The following is a 16,558-nucleotide window of genomic DNA, read 5'->3' as shown; positions in this document are numbered from 1 at the left end:
TGTTTACATAATCTGCAGTTATGCCCTTTGGCGGTTGGTGCCGAATTGTACGTTTGGGCAAAAATTGAGCCACAGGACCTGATCCTGCCGTGAGAGTTGGCAAATCAGGAGCCCCTAAGTCAAGATCGAACTCTGTACCGATGACTGAATGGCTGGAGGGGTGAAAACATGCCAGTCGCGAACGGAGTGCTTTGGGCATCTTGCCCCTACTGTGTCATGCGTGGCTCTGGTACGGTTGTCCCTTGCGTTTCGTGGGAACAACATAAGAGTCCTGCCCAATTTCCCTTATGGGTTCTACGCCAAGTGCGTTCTGGCCAACATCATTGGCTTCGCTTACAATTTGCTGGCTGATCTGTGTTGGAGATTGTTTGTGCATATACTCCGCTAGTCAAATAGTTAGAGTTGCACAAATAAATCTTCAACACAAACGGGCAGCAAATTTGTATTTATGCGAAAAACTTTTTAATGGCTCTGTCACCATCGCATTGGTTCAGGAGCCATATTTTCGCAAGGGGTACTTTCATTCGATGGATATTGGAAACCAGAACTTTGCTGTTTTCAGCAAAACTGATTTGGCAAATCCTCGTTTGATGCCCAGGGCATGCATATTGTTGCATAGGTCAATAAGTGCGTTAATTTGACACCACTCGGCAAAAACTGTTAGTTGACGTTGAAGTAAGAGAGCATCCTCGGTGATCTGAATTACAGAGAAAATTTTAAGGTCATCGGCAAAAGACAACCGCAGGCATTCAAGAGAAAAGTTCACATCGGTGAAATAAAGTAGGAATATCAGGGGTTCGAGATCGCTACCCTGCGGAATACCGGAAGTGGCAGAAAACTCGTTGGATATACAGTCGCCTATCTTGAACTCTTAGGTACGAGTGAAACCAGCGTAAAACGTTAGGTCCAAAACCTAGTCTGTCTAACTTTGCTATCGCGATGGCATGGTTCATTTTGTTGAAAGCAGCAGATAAGTCCGTATAAATGGCGTCAATCTGAAAGCTGTGTTGCTTGGTATTGCTTAATCTACCATTTTCGTTCACTACTGGATTGATTTGACGCAATAGATTTAGGCTGTAGCAGTCAATCACGCTGTTGGTCAGCATGAATTGATGAACGTTCAGAATCAGGATACAAAAAGCCGTTTTCAGCAGAACACCATTTCAAACCGGGAAAATTGCAATCACCAACAGTAACAATTGCATCGACAGGAAAGGCCCGAGCGGATATCGCCTTCAGAGAATGATTGTGCGCGTCAAGCAGTGTCAAATCACGTATTCGATCGGGTGGCATGTATATAACTCAGTAGTAGAGTGAGTATCCATCTAGAGAGATTCGCACCCAAACCTGTTCAACACACTCGCTTACAATATTCTTGATCAGATGCGCCTCTAAACTGCGATGGACTGCAAGTAACACACCACCGCCAGAAGACTTAGAGCTGTTGCGTGAACCTCGATCATTGCGAAAAACTTCATAGTTAGGCCCAAAAACTTGCAACGACATGGTTTCTGCGTTCAGCCATGTTTCCGTGATGGCAATCAGGTCGTAGCTATCATCAGAGCAGGCCAAGAGGTACTCATCAATACAAGTGTTCATACCACCAGCATTGGGACTGGTCAAAATCTTACAAAATCTTATATAGGGGGTTCAAAATTGAGGAAACAGCCCTTACGTAATTATTGCACGGCCCCTAATGTAAATTTCATGGTTGGCGGTCGCTGTTTAAATAAAAATTTTACTTCCCAAGCCAATGGGACAGACCAAAGGCAGACGCTCCTGAAAAGGGACTAGTCGACTCCAACAAAATTTTGGGAAAAAGAATGTAGGTGAAGATGATTAATTCCTTCGCTTTTGACTCGAATTAGAGATAGGCCGCATAACAACTGAAAGAGAAAAAGAGAAAGAAAGAATGGAATATGCGAACTAAATGAGCGGAAAAGAATAATAAAGACAGAATCAGTAAATCAGTAAAAGCTAGTAAACGGCTGGATAATGCGGAATATAGACCCCATAGTGGTCGTTAGCCTCTTATCCAGTAACTCCGATCCCGACCTCCTCGTGGTACCAGCCAGAATACGAGCAACCTTAGCGGAGATCGGGTAACTAACCACGGTGGAAACTAAGGTCGTATACTAACCGGGAAGGAGCTATAGTGAGGCTCGGCACTATAAGATGGCAGCCCCATCGCGAGACTCGATAGTGTTGCCCCAGTACGGCTACACACCTAAATTAAATTAAAACTAACAACATTCAAGCAAATTCGGAGCGGAATATTCGGCATCGACCTAGGCGACGGAACAAGGACGACGAATGGAGACTCGGTACCTGGAACTGCAGATCGCTAAATTTTGCAGGTTGCGAGCGGGTGCTAATTGAACAGCTTGAACCCCGCAAACTCGGCATCGTAGCTCTGCAGGAAGTCTGTCGCAAAGGAGAGAAGGTATGGAAGATCCGTGGCGGAAAGGCCCAGTTTTACCAGAGCGGTGGCGCTACCAATGATCCTGCGGAATGCAGGATCGCGTGATAGATTGCAAGGCGATCAACGAGCGAATGTGTGTATTGAGGATAAAGGGCCGTGCCTTCAATTATAGCATCATTAACGTGCACTGCCTGCACGAAGGTAGACCCGACGATGAAAAAGAAGCGTTCTACGCGAGACTGCAGGCAACGTACGACAGCTGCTTGTCACGGGACATCAAAATCGTCATCGGGGATATGAACGCCCAGGTCGGTAGGGAAGAAATGTATAGACCGGTGGTAGGACCCCATAGCCTGCACACCGACACAAACGATAATGGCCAACGATGTATAAACTTCGCAGCTTCCCGAGGCCTGGTGATCCGAAGTACCTTTTTCCCGCGCAAGGATATCCACAAAGCCACCTGGAGATCACCTGACCAACGTACAATGAACCAAATTGACCAAGTTCTCATAGAGGGCCGGTTTTTCTACAACATCACGAATGTACGCTCCCGATGGGGTGCGGATATTGATTCGTGCCATTACCTAGTAGCAGTACATGTGCGCTCAAAGCTGTCCACCGTTTACCGGACAAGTCAAAGCCACTCTCCTCGGGTGAACATCAGGCAGCTAGATAACCCGTAGGTGCTTCAAACCTCGAAGACGGTTGGGGCAGAATACGCTCGGCCATCGGCACTAGCTATTGAGCCTCGGAGTACATAAAATGATTGGTTTGATGGGGAATGCCAACAAGCGGTGGAGGAGAAAAAAGTGCTTGGAAAAATTATCTAAGTATTGCCACTAGAGAGAACCTGGCCAAATACCGACGAGCTAGGAACCAGTTGACCACGATTCTGAGGAGAAAAAAGCGCCAAAAGGAGGACAGAGATCGTGAAGAATTAGAACAACTATTCCGAGTATGAGAAGGTGAACCAAACTCGGAAGGGCTACACACCGAAACCTGACATGTGTAGGGACGAGGGAGGGAATCCAATCACAACGCAACGCAGCCTGCCACCTTTACTATATCAGCATATTTGTATACTTGATACAGCTCGTGGTTCATGTGTCTGCGCCACACTCCGTTTTCCCTCCAAGTATTAATCGCAGAATTTTACGATCGAAAAATCTCAAGTACTCGTCGATCAACTTCCTTAGCGTCCATAATTCGTGTCCGTAAAGGGTCACAGGGAGCATTAGTATTCTGTAAGCGCCAGCTTTATGTGAATTTGAAAACTACAGGACTTCAACTGGCTATGTAATCCGTAGGAAGCTCGACTCGCAGCTGCAATTCGTCATCCCCAAAACCTAGAAGCAGGTGAGATCTTGTGATGATAGTATCGTTCCTTCCCACGTTTGCTCTTCGTATTGCACCTATCAAGGCAATGCTGAATAGCAGGTTAGAGAATGCACCCGCATGATCTTGACCCATCCAGCGTCGCACGACTCAGCGTAACTAGTTTTGTCGGAAAACTATGTTCTAGCACTATCTGCCACAACTCATTTCATTTCACTGAATCGTACGCCGCCTTAAAGTCCACAAATAGTTGACGAGTCTGCAAGTTCTACTCCCGATGCTTGTCTAGTAACTGACGCAGGGTAAACATTTGATCGTGGAACGATTCCAGCGATCAAGAAGGCCGAAGGACTCCGCTAACGGTCTGAATCTGCAGAACAGGACACGGAACAACACCTAAAGACAGAATTGTGCAAGGTGTTCGATAGTGTTTCCACACGAGTCTATGTATATTGTGTGTGTGTGTGTGTGTGTGTGTGTGTGTGTGTGTGTGTGTGTGTGTGTGTGTGTGTGTGTGTGTGTGTGTGTGTGTGTGTGTGTGTGTGTGTGTGTGTGTGTGTGTGTGTGTGTGTGTGTGTGTGTGTGTGTGTGTGTGTGTGTGTGTGTGTGTGTGTGTGTGTGTGTGTGTGTGTGTGTGTGTGTGTGTGTGTGTGTGTGTGTGTGTGTGTGTGTGTGTGTGTGTGTGTGTGTGTGTGTGTGTGTGTGTGTGTGTGTGTGTGTGTGTGTGTGTGTGTGTGTGTGTGTGTGTGTGTGTGTGTGTGTGTGTGTGTGTGTGTGTGTGTGTGTGTGTGTGTGTGTGTGTGTGTGTGTGTGTGTGTGTGTGTGTGTGTGTGTGTGTGTGTGTGTGTGTGTGTGTGTGTGTGTGTGTGTGTGTGTGTGTGTGTGTGTGTGTGTGTGTGTGTGTGTGTGCAGCTCATTTTCTGTCGCCTGTTTTTGAATATCGTCAAGTTTAAGTCGACCAAATTTGAGTCGTAACAACCTTTACGTCTGTTTTTCTATGGTTCCAATTCTTATCCGACTCCCAGACTGATAATATACTCGTTTCAATTGTAGACTACTTCCGGTTATGGGCTTTTGTTGGACACTGTACATGTTATGATTCTGATAAAAATAAACTGCGCGGAGGTATAATTAAATCACAAATTGGTGCCCGGAATTATATGGCGTTTCTATGCGAACTTCGACAGTTTCATATGCTTGAAAATGTCTGCCACCTTTTCCCTTTCGGTTGACGCATAAAATTGGAGTTTCGCTTCTTGTCGCTACTGCGTCCTCTTTCGATTTTCCCAGATCCAGACTTCCTAGCTGTCAAAAAATGGTGCTTTTATTATGTTGGTGATAGCTGATTGTGCTTTTATTTTGAACATTTCACTATCTTGACGTGCCATTAGATCGGATATTCGCGAAGCGCAATTCGAAAAAATAGCAGCGTTTAGGTTTTTTAAGTCGACCAAATTTGGATCGTAACATCCTATACGTCTATTTATCTATGGTTTCAATTCTTATCCGGCTTCCAGACTGATAATATACTCGTTTCAATTTTGGACTAGTTCCGCTTATTCCGCGGGCTTTTCCTGTGATGATTATGATGAAAATAAGCTGCGAGGATTTATAATTAAGCCACAAATTGCAGCCCGGCACTAGCTCCAAAGTTGTTGAAACATTCATATAACTTTATACTAAATGTAAAGATATAACAATGAAATTCTTCTAAAATGCTCGGTTCAAAAGTTATGTGGTTTTGAAATAAAAGTTGTCTGAGAAAATCTGAAAATTTCCTACAGAGTTTTCAGTAAAAATAGGTAACTTCGAATTTTTTAAATATTGTTTTCATTAATAAGTCCATAAACTATGCCCTTATGCAAATTTTCATGAATTTCTGAAACTCTTTGACCCATTGATACGATCGTTGTTGTGAGAAATGCCCAAAAATCAACAGTCAAAAGCCAAAGTTAAAAGTTGAATGTCAAACGTCAACTATCAAATGTCAAAAATCAAATGTTAAGTGTCAAATGTCAAAAGTCAAAAAACAAAAGCCAAAAGGCAAAAGGTAATGCACAATAATTAAAAACCAAAAGCCAAAAAATCGAAAATCAAAAGTCAAACATCAAAAGCCGCAAATCAAAAGTTAAAAATATAAATAACAATAAAAGGTAGAATATAAAAGGTAAAAAAAACAAGACGAATACCAAATTGGCAAATGGGCAGCATTCTCAATGTAAGAAATGTATGAAAAAGTAATTTAAAAAACTGATAAAATCATCTGCTTAAATATATCACAAAGAACTTTTTCATCACCAGCAGAATCGTCCTTCGAACTCTTCCGACAAACTTCCAGCCCCACCAACCAACCGCTACTTAGGAGTTTGTCCAAAGAATGACACATCCAAGTCTACGAGCGTAACGAGCCACTTCTGCGAATCTCGCTTTTCATCACACGGCTCCATCAGGAGGGTTTTGTTATCGTTCGTGTTCACCGCCAGGCATCCGCCATGTTTGACGCTTTTAAACTGTCCCGTTTCCACCACGTACTGCCAGGCTTGATTCTGCCGGGATCGATGGCAACCGAACACTCCGAGGGTGTTTCCGGTGTAGTCCAGACAGTGCTTGTAGCTGTTCAGCTCCTGATAGTAGTTGTGCGTCCAGTACTGATTGGTTTGCTTGTGATCGCAGGTGGCCATGGCTATCGAGTTGCTGCTCGTTTGGTACTCCAAGCATGAATCGTTTCCCAGTGCTTTGTTTTTGAACTAGAACAAAGGAAGCTTTTAAGCTTCTTTGAAAAGTGGTTGAAAATGAAAAAAGTTTTTACCTCTCCATGGAAAGCACCTTTTACGAGTGGATTATGCATTTCCGGAAAGGCGGTTTCGACATAGTAGCGGAACGTTTTGCAGTTGGCTTTCCGTCTAACTTCCTTCCTGCTAGAAACGTCACCCAACTCATCCTCCGGATACTTCGGAAGACCGTAGATGTCGAAAATGACCTGTTTGTACTCATCCATCCAAACCTCAGCCAGTCGCAACGAATTTGCCCTCACAACATCTTTCTTCGTTTCGGCCAAGTACGGATGACCAGTTTTCTGAATGTGAGCCACCCTGGAACAGGGAACCGTCACCATTCGGCCACCGCAGATCCAACTTTTCATCGACAGTTCGATGTTTTCGATGCCGTAGATATCGAAGCCCTCGTCGTACCACCCGAGCAGCTCGAAAAAGGTTCGATTGATCGAAAACAAACCTCCTGCCATCGCGGGCGTATCGAACGGTTCCAGTTTGTTGTTCGGCTGGTGCACACGGCTCCAGCGGCCCCACCAGCCGAAGTTCAGATCCCAATCGTACGCACCATAGTAGGACGGGGCATTCTCCGTTCGCAAATGCATATCGTGCTCGTCGATCCAATCGATCGTCGGAATCGCAATCGTTCGCCAGTCCCGTGCCACCGAATCCAGCAAAGCCTCTAACCAACCTGAAAAACCGATTCAGTTACAAATTTATGTATTAGATAATCTATTTTAAGTACGCTGTTGATTTTAACCCGTTATCGTAAACGCTACAACCGGTAATGTTTACGGATACTGCGAGTGTTTCAAATCACATCTTATCTTTCGTTTTTTCGAGTGAACATTTCTTGATACACGCAATTTAATTTGTCATGGTTTTGAACGAGTCGTTCCTATGTCAGGTGTGTTTTACACACAAAAAATGGAGCTACAAAATGTGACAAGCTTATACCAACTGTGCACTCAACGTGGGCATCGAGGAACGTGATGATTTGGGCCGTTGTGTTCTTCGCTCCCATCAGTCGGGCTCGTATCAGTCCTTGTCGCTCGGTGGCTCGCAAAACACGCACCTTCCGCATCGACCGAAAGTAGTCATCCAGCTGGGTTTTGGTATGCGCTGTTTCGATGCAGAAAAGATGTTTCAGTTTCACATTCAATCCGCGAATGGTTACGTTCTCTACTCACGTAGGTAGGAGCAATCATCCACCAGGATAATTTCCTTCACCAAATTTGGTGGGGATCGATCCAAGATGGAGTGAACCGTTCGGACCAACACAGACCAAGCCTCATTGTAAAACACAATCACAATGGACGTTTCCGGTAGATTCGGCAGGAATCGGCCCGGCTCTTGACACCACTTGTCACGTGTTTCGGGAAGTCGTCTCCGAACGGACATTAAATCTGAAAGATACTGATTCAAACCCTGGGTGTCGAAACCTTCCCGCACAATGGCCGCTATCTGCTCGTTCGTAACACCCAGCGTCACGGCTGCTCCCATGTCACCAGGTGGAGTGGGCAGCCTCGGATCGAGGGTTTGTAAAATGTAGGAAAAATCCGTAACGGTCTCCAAGTCGCTGAGCCTGCTAGGCTGAACCAACGGTTCCGTCCCATTCGATGCATACTTGAAGTACCTCATATGCCGTGCCCGAATAATGTCCTGAAAGTCAGCAATCTCCCAACTGGACCCGAACAGGGTGACCACACTCAGGACGGCCACAATCACCAGCAACGCTCCAACGATCCATTTCTTATTGAACGCCTAATCCGAACAAAACCACGACAGAGTGGAAAACAAATACCAAAAGTTAAGATTAATATCTCTTTAAGCCGCTTATCAGAGGCTAGACGGTTTAGGACCGACAGTAATTTACCCGAATCATACTTAACCGGCGTATCGTTTGTGACAAACTGAAGCTTCCAACAAGCTCGTCGACAGGCCAATTGGACAAGCTGTCGAGGTATGTTTGCGATACTGATGAATAGAACGTGCGTTATCGTTTGCCGCCAAAGGCCAGCTCGAAAGCAAGATAACGACGCCCCAAACACTGACTGACTGACTGCCTGACTGCTGCTGACGACGGTTGAGAGCCAACGTGGACACGAGGACAGTCGCGAGACGGATCGGCTGGGTGACGAACGACTAGGGAAAACTTATTTCCGCAGCCTAAGCGCCACGACCGACCCGAGAACTGACAGTCTGCCGCATTAAGCAGCATCAGCTAAGTGTAGACCTTTATCCAGTTGTGTAAACAAAAACAATGCGCCGTCGCTTCTGTTTCTACTGTCGCTACTGGCACTGGCCCATGCCCAGCAGAACAGAACTGGGCGAGACTGTTTTACATACGCGCGCGCTTGCTTCGATCAGCATTTTGTTTGCACCGTCGCCGTCGCGTCCGTCGTCGGTTGCCATTGCATTGGTAAAATGACAAATTGTTCGGTTTGGCTCGGTTCGGTTTGCTTTGGGGGTGTGCAGTTTTTTTACTGCATCGTGATAACCTTGCTTTATCAAATTAATTTATTGGCTTTCGAATCAAAATGATATGAAATGAGTTCGTTGCATTTGAATTCTTTTCAATGAGTAATGTTTGACTGATTTTATTGGCACTTTCTGCTGTTTTTATGAAAAATGTGAATTTTATCTGATAACGACCACGTTACCTACTTTATACCACATTATATTACGCAAAAGGCCCAAACATAATGCATCTGTTTTTAATACGTTGCGGAAGTTTGACAGTTTTCCATACGTTTTGAGTTTAAAAGTTTTCAAGCGCTCTTTAATTCGATTGCATTAAAATGGATCCAGAATTGCATTCAACCGTTGAAGAATTGTTGGATATCCTACGAGAAACTCCAACGTCGATGTCATCAACGGCCTACCCAAGAAACATTTATGCGCTGAATAAACATTTTAGCAGCCATAACTGAATATGCATCGAATAAAATTTATGTAAACAACTGTACAATAGTTATTCAGCCGAAATTGGAGAACTTATACAACCTATTTTATTCGAGGCGGAAAAACACTTGTTAAGCAGTTATATCGCCTCTGTGCGCCTTGTTTCCAGCTTTGCGCAAATTGGTTATTTAAAAACGCGCAAAAGCCTCTATTAAGCTACATTACAGCTTCAAAGCAGCTATTAGCAAGCCCGAAGCTTGAGTTAGATGTTTAAGAGCTGCAAAAAGGTTGTTATTTCTAATACTAAACCATTGTTCAGCCACAGGTTGAATAAATTCAGCTATAAAAGTGTTTGATCAGCCAGAAATTATTACTTGGGTAGCTGCTTTCAAAGCTGCAATGGAGCTTAATAGAGGCTTTTGCGTGTTTTTAAATAACCAGTTTGCGCAATGCTGTCAATTCTATTTTTAGAACGAGAAATAGTTTTGCAATGCTTTTTCAGTCGCTTAATCAACGTCTTATCCACCTTTATGCAGCCAAAAAATAATCTATTTTTAAATTCAAAAAAGAATAGAACGCGTCATATTTATTTTGATATGGCGTCGTATGCTGTTTTAAATTTTGAATAACTTGAATTCGTATATGCAAGCTAATTAAAATTGCACGTCGTCATCTTTTGGGAATTGAACCGCCATCTTCTGATCCATATAAGCACTCATCGTATGATCCGCCCCACCTGCATCCGCAGAACAGACAGTGAAAATATCTTTACACTTGAAGCAGTCGATAATGTCGATAACTGACATATATTTTTGCTGCCAGTCGAATTGCGAAACTCTATGACAGTATGTGTGCTGTGAACCGAATGAAAGCTTGGTATTAATTTGTAAAGCCACTTTAACACCCTTAAGCAGCTTTAAAGTAGTTTGAAAGTTGTGAGCCTAATGAAAGCGTCTACAGGTTTATAAAGCTTGACCAACTAATCGCAGAACAGCAGAAGAAGAAGACATAAATGGGCTGTGGACGAACATCCACGGTGCTATCGAAACAGTTGCGAGAGAGGTGGTAGAGATAACGTGTGGAAGACAGCGTAACAGCTGGTTTGATGCCGAATGCCAGAGAGTGACAAAAAAGAACCAGGCCAGGACCCGTGTGCTCACTGCGGCAACGCGTCAAAACAGAGAGAGGTACAGAGAGAATAGAGCTGCGAAAAAAAGAATCCATCGTCTAAAGAAACGCGAGTACGAGGAGCACGTGCTCGCCGGCGGCGCAGAGGAGCGATACGCCAGCAATGACACACGGAGTTTCTATAAAACGGTGAGATGCAGGAATTTTGCCATGCTTGTGATGTGCAATGATAGTGCTGGTAACCTGCTTACCGACAAAACGGTGGTAGCAGCCAGGTGGAAGGAGCACTTTCAGACACTATTGAATGGAGAGGTAAATGCGGAGATCAGCAGGGACAGGATAGGAATTAAGCGATGGTCAAGCTGTGGAGCCACCACCACGGGAGGAGGTTGAAAAGGCAATTAGTGAGATGAAAAACGGAAAGGCTGCTGGGAAGGATGATATCCCGGATGAACTTCTAAAAGCGGGGAGCGAGCGACTGTACGAAGCAATCCACTGGATCATTGTCAGGAGCTGGGAGGAAGAACAAATGCCGGAGGAGTGGTTGGATGGTCTCATTTGCCCAATTTTCAAACAGGGACATCGACTGGAGTGTAAAAACTATCGAGGAATTACATTGCTCAAATCTACCTACAAGGTGCTTTCCCGTATCCTGTTCTGCAGACTGAGACCGTGACGGTCGCTCCACGACGGATCAGATGTTTACCTTGCATCAGTTGCGCGAGTACAACTTGCAGACACACCATTTGTTTGTGGACTTTAAAGCGGCGTACGATTCAGTTAAACGAAATGAGGTGTGGCAGATAATGCTAGAACATGGTTTTCCGACGAAACTAATTACGCTGATTCGTGCGACGCTGGAATCATGCGTTAGAATAGTGGGTGAGACCTCAGCTGCTTTCGTGACGTTGGATGGACTGAAGCAAGGGGATGCACTCTCTAACCTGCTATTCAACATTGCCTTGGAAGGTGCATTACGAAGGGCAAACGTGGAAAGGAATGGAACTATCATCACGAAATCTCACATGCTTCTTGGTTTTACGGATGACGTCGATATCATCGGAATCAACCGTAGAGCACTGGAAGAGGCCTTCAGGCCTTTTAAAAGGAAAGCGGCGATTGGGACTTTCAACTCGTTTGGTATGTTATTACCAAAAGAGTCGACCCGTATATAGTGGCATGTAGAAAAATTCGATTTGAAACGATCCTCCAAATTGCTGATTGGGTCCGTATTACATTTTCTTACTTATCGCGTCATTTGAGTTTCCACCAGTGCGTCTAATATCCAAAAATTAAATTATTTTTTCCATCTGATATCCATGTGCATTATTTAAACTTATTTAGGACAAATTTCTACTGTATAGGTACTTGATGAGCTAAAACGAAACAAATAACTAAATTAACATATTAGGTTTACCCGATAACTAGGCTGTACGGCTCAACCGTCTGCCCATAATCTCAGTTTTAAGATCAGGCATCCGGGAACTACGCAGCATCGCACCTCCTAGCTTAGCTACTCAATAGAGTATTACCGGGTATGGTCGCGTGGAGGCGCTAGGGAGGAACTTGGGCTGGCGAAAGCTATGTTGGACGCTTTCTCGTTTGCCTACCTCATTTCATACCCATTACGCTTCTCAGTTGGCGGTCTGACTATAATAGATGGAGAAAAATAACTCAACCCGCCAGTGTTGGTGGAGTTTGAAATACGCTGCACGCTTAATAAGGGGCTCACCTCCCTTACCCGCGATACACAGAGCCTATAGTAGGAGATGTGGGTTCGAATCCAATTATGTACATTTGACAAAAAAGGAACGATACACAACTTCTTAAGCGTTGCCTTAATAACCGTCCTTTACATATGTTCCGCTCTTTCTCCTTCACACCCGGTTCTATTCTGTTGGATCCTGCCAGATAACACAAGATCGTTTTATGAAGTTCATATTAAATCGTATGCATGTCAATTGGCTTGAAAAATCGGGGGGCAAAAAAATAATTTGTAGGCTACGAGTTTATTTTTTTCATAAAATCAATTGTCTGTGGGTTCTACAGCCTGAAAACTTGAAAAATGAGTGTACGAGTTGAGTTAATGCTTCTAGCACGAAACAAAAATGGAAATTCGAACAACGAAATTTCCGAAAATCGGTCGAAAAATTTTTCTTTCATTTTTGTCTTTTTTCGTATATTTTTGCATGAAAAATGATAACGTATATTTTAAAAGCAAGAATAGATTTGGTTTTCACGTTTAAACATTAAATAAAAAATCTCTAAAATCAATTTTTTTTGCTCGATTAAAAAAATCTGTTTTTTCGCCCCTTCAGTAGCCCAGCACCGGAAGGACAAAAACTTTATAAAATATTTGTAATGGCCTAATTAGAATTTGGCAAAACAAAGTGAACAATAAGTTGTTTTGCAGTCGTACGTGTCCTCACATACAACTCATGACTGTGAATTATAAAGCAGTGCAATATAAAGTTATATATCAATTCAGGAATACAGGGTAAATTCGATATAACGTACATTTTGATTTCTTATAGTGCTGACAATGCTAATTTGCAGCGAATTACCGACACGAAGAATTTGAATACAATTTTGAATGCCAATTTACAACGCCTATGCAGTCAAAAAGCTAATACAGGTATACCTCGATATTACGTACGCCCGCGCATCGTTTAGCGTACGTACTATCGAAACGTACGTAATATCGAATCACAATTTTTAATGTAAAGTATTGTTTTCATTATGCTAAATATTGTCTAAAATTTCCAAATTTTAATATATTATAATATAAATAATTATCTGGGGAGCGTGAAGTACGCTACAACTCTACATATTTGCGTTGGTAACAGGAAATGCTCATCAACTTAGGGACCAATTGCTTCAAGAAGCCCAAGACTATGCTTTATGGGACAGACATGCTTTTATTTAACAACTTGTGCTTGTAAATAAAAGCATAACTGACTAATCTCCGAAATTTTGAAAAAAAAATATGCATTTGTGTTTAACCACAGAGAACAGATTAACAGGCTCGAAGGAAGTAATCGATTTTTTGTGTGTAAAATCTGTCGGTAGCGCCCTCCAGAAATAGTTTGCCAAACGCATCAAAAAACATCCATGTACCTTTATCAATATTTCTTTGTGCTGGAGTTACATAGCAGCGATAGTAGCGACATCAAGATTTAGTTTGCCACTTACTGCTCGAGGGGTGCTCTATTGAAGGATTACTCGTAGATTACATAAAAACCTTTTACACACTTTTTGTCAATTACCTGTTAGTCTGTTCTCTGTGCTTTTATGGGTAGTAATCGTATTTGACGAACACCACCCAAGTAACAATTTGGGTTTTGTTACACTTTTATGATGGCATATAGGACCAAATTGCTCGTGAAAATCGCCATAAGAGTACAATAAAACTCACATTGTTGCTTGGGCAATATCTGCAAACAAACGAATATAACATTGCCTGCTGTTCCCCCCATCGCAGTTGGATAGATTGTGAATCGCAGGAAAGGGTAATTTCCTGAGCAAAAATCTGCAAAATCAGAATGCTAAAATAACTGTTATTTAGAACGTATATTTAATCAATTTATTAGTTAGGAACTGTTTTTAATTTTAAAATAATGGTTTTTACATAACAGAAATAACTGATATTATCCAAAAATTTAGAATTATTGAATACGTATTTGCTTGTATTGACTCATAAATATTCATAAAAAGGTTTCTGCTTTATTTAGATAAAATGATAAAATAAAAAAAATCATTGCTGGAAAATGTACGTACTATCGAGGCAAAATGTACGTATTATGGAGGGTACGTATTATCGAGGGTACGTACTAGCGAGGGTACGTACTATGGAGGTATACCTGTATACAATAACGTGCATTATAAAATGCTAGATATGCTGATTTGCTGCTTATGTTACTGCTTATTAGTTACCAGGAATGGGTAGTTTAATATAAAAATTTGCAATTTTTCCTCACAGTAAAGTAGAAAACAACTCCCCTGTCCCCTAATTGCATGGTCAGAAAGCGGATAGTGATATTCGCCATGATTGTACAACATTTCGCCGAATATAATTTTGCGAAAAACCGTAAGCGGAATATACCATTTCACGGAAAACTTTTTCGTGGAAAGTACCATTTCGCGATCCTCTCCTTACTCGCTGTCGCTCGTTACAGGAAACCCAGGTAGACCTGCGTTCCAGACCGAAAGCGATCGAGGCGAAAAGTGTATGCCAAGCCTGATGGTAGCTACAAACCATACAGAGCAGCAAACTTTGAACGCATTTTTCTCGAAATAAGATTTTCGTCACTTGGTTCAGTCTGACTTAGCACCGACCATCTGTGCTAGACTGTAGGCGGAGCCTAGCAGGATTGGGCTTTAAATCAACGCATCGAAGACCAAATACATGAATGATAATAGCTCAAATGGTCGCTGTTAAGTCAGACCGAGCCAAGTGACAAAAATCTTATTTCGAGAAAAATGCGTTCAAAGTTTGCTGCTCTGTATGGTTTGTAGCTACCATCAGGCTTGGCATACACTTTTCGCCTCGATTTTGCTCTTTTGATTACTGCATCTCAGCCAAGCAAAATTTGAACAAGTGATATATGGGGCATTTGTAGAATTTATTATTATCTTCAATATTGCTGAAGTAAGCATTACTGTGCGTTTTGTATTTATGGCGCTATAAGGCTGCTACCCTCTTGGTAGCAAAAAGAGCGCTCTTTTTGCTACCAACGGCATTGCTGCCCTACAGCGCCGTCAATACTAAAGATACAACTTCACTTTCTTCAGCATTATTATAGATAATTACAAGCTCTACAAATGCCCCATATATCACTTTCTGAAATTCTGCTTGGCTGAGGAGCAATAATCAAAAGAGCAAAATCAAAGCGAAAAGTGTATGCCAAGCCTGGCTACTATTGTTCGAAATCATCTCATAACACTGACTGTTTGCAACATTTATGTAGTCTTATTAAAGTAAAATGTAGCTTAGAAAATTTTTGAACGTTTGCTGTCATTAACTCATTCTGTTAAATTTTGCGATTTGGTCTGGTCTGATTTAACGCGGACCAAATGAGACGAACGTGCTTTTTTCGCGTACGGTAATTGTTGACGGCGACGAACCAGAAGTCGTAGATGAGCTCGTGTATGTGGGATCGCTGGTAGCCGCGGATAACAACACAAATAAGGAGATCCAGCGGCATATTCAAGCAAGACAACGGGCCTACTTTGAGCTTCGCCAAACGCTGCGCAAAGCCACCTTAGGAACCTGACAATGTACAATAAACCCCCTATTAGACCGATAGACCATGCTCACAGAGGACTTACGCGTCTTTGCGGACGACATTTGACGAAGTACAAGCTGAAAGCGAAGAGTAGCGGAGGTGCATGAATCAAGGGCAACATACATTGCTCGGGAAGATTACCAACGTCCATTTAGCGAAAGTCAGTAAGCTACAGTGAACCAGTCACGTCGTAAGGAAAACGGTTCTATACAACAACCCCACCGACACTGGCACAGAGCGACTCAACGTGCGAGATGGCTCGTCCAGGTCTAAAGCGACATTTTTTATTTTTTAACCCATTATGACCCAGCGTATGATATATCATACCTCGTCTTCAAAACCTGTTTACTACTGAATTTCAATAGTTAGCATTGTTAATATATCACTACAAGAGAGATAAGACATCAATCTGAAGTGTGTGTGAGATAATCTGTCAGTTTTTGTCATTTCATCTGTATTTTCAACAGTGCAAAGTTGTGACAAATGGCGGAAAAAAAGTTGAAAAAATGGCGAAAAAATGTTTGTCTCCAAAACGCATGAAAAAGTCTACATTTAGTGACGAAACATTACCTGACATGTAAATTAGTATTTATATGTAATGTCTATCACAAAATTCGATAAGAAATCTGTAAAAAACTTTGTGATTTGTTTGTTTGAAACTGAGCCTATAAAACATTTAACCTGCGATATTTTGGCCTTGAAAGCATTCC

The 16,558-nt window shown here is 42.6% G+C and overlaps 1 protein-coding gene across 1 annotated transcript; it reads right to left on the bottom strand.

The window, feature by feature from the left end:
- Window positions 1–6,001: 6,001 nt before the first annotated feature.
- Window positions 6,002–8,714, bottom strand: LOC128738469 (putative polypeptide N-acetylgalactosaminyltransferase 9). The gene is made up of 5 exons (XM_053833645.1): window positions 8,408–8,714; window positions 7,722–8,295; window positions 7,489–7,653; window positions 6,570–7,222; window positions 6,002–6,507 (listed from the first exon to the last, which is right to left on the bottom strand). The coding sequence occupies exons 1-5, from the start codon at window positions 8,414–8,416 to the stop codon at window positions 6,115–6,117; spliced, it is 1,794 nt and encodes a 597-aa protein (XP_053689620.1). The 5' UTR covers window positions 8,417–8,714; the 3' UTR covers window positions 6,002–6,114.
- Window positions 8,715–16,558: the final 7,844 nt, after the last annotated feature.

This window comes from Sabethes cyaneus, chromosome 2 (genome assembly GCF_943734655.1).
Source record: "Sabethes cyaneus chromosome 2, idSabCyanKW18_F2, whole genome shotgun sequence".
Classification (NCBI taxonomy): Eukaryota; Metazoa; Arthropoda; class Insecta; order Diptera; family Culicidae; genus Sabethes; species Sabethes cyaneus.
This window is presented reverse-complemented; position numbering and strand designations above follow the sequence as displayed.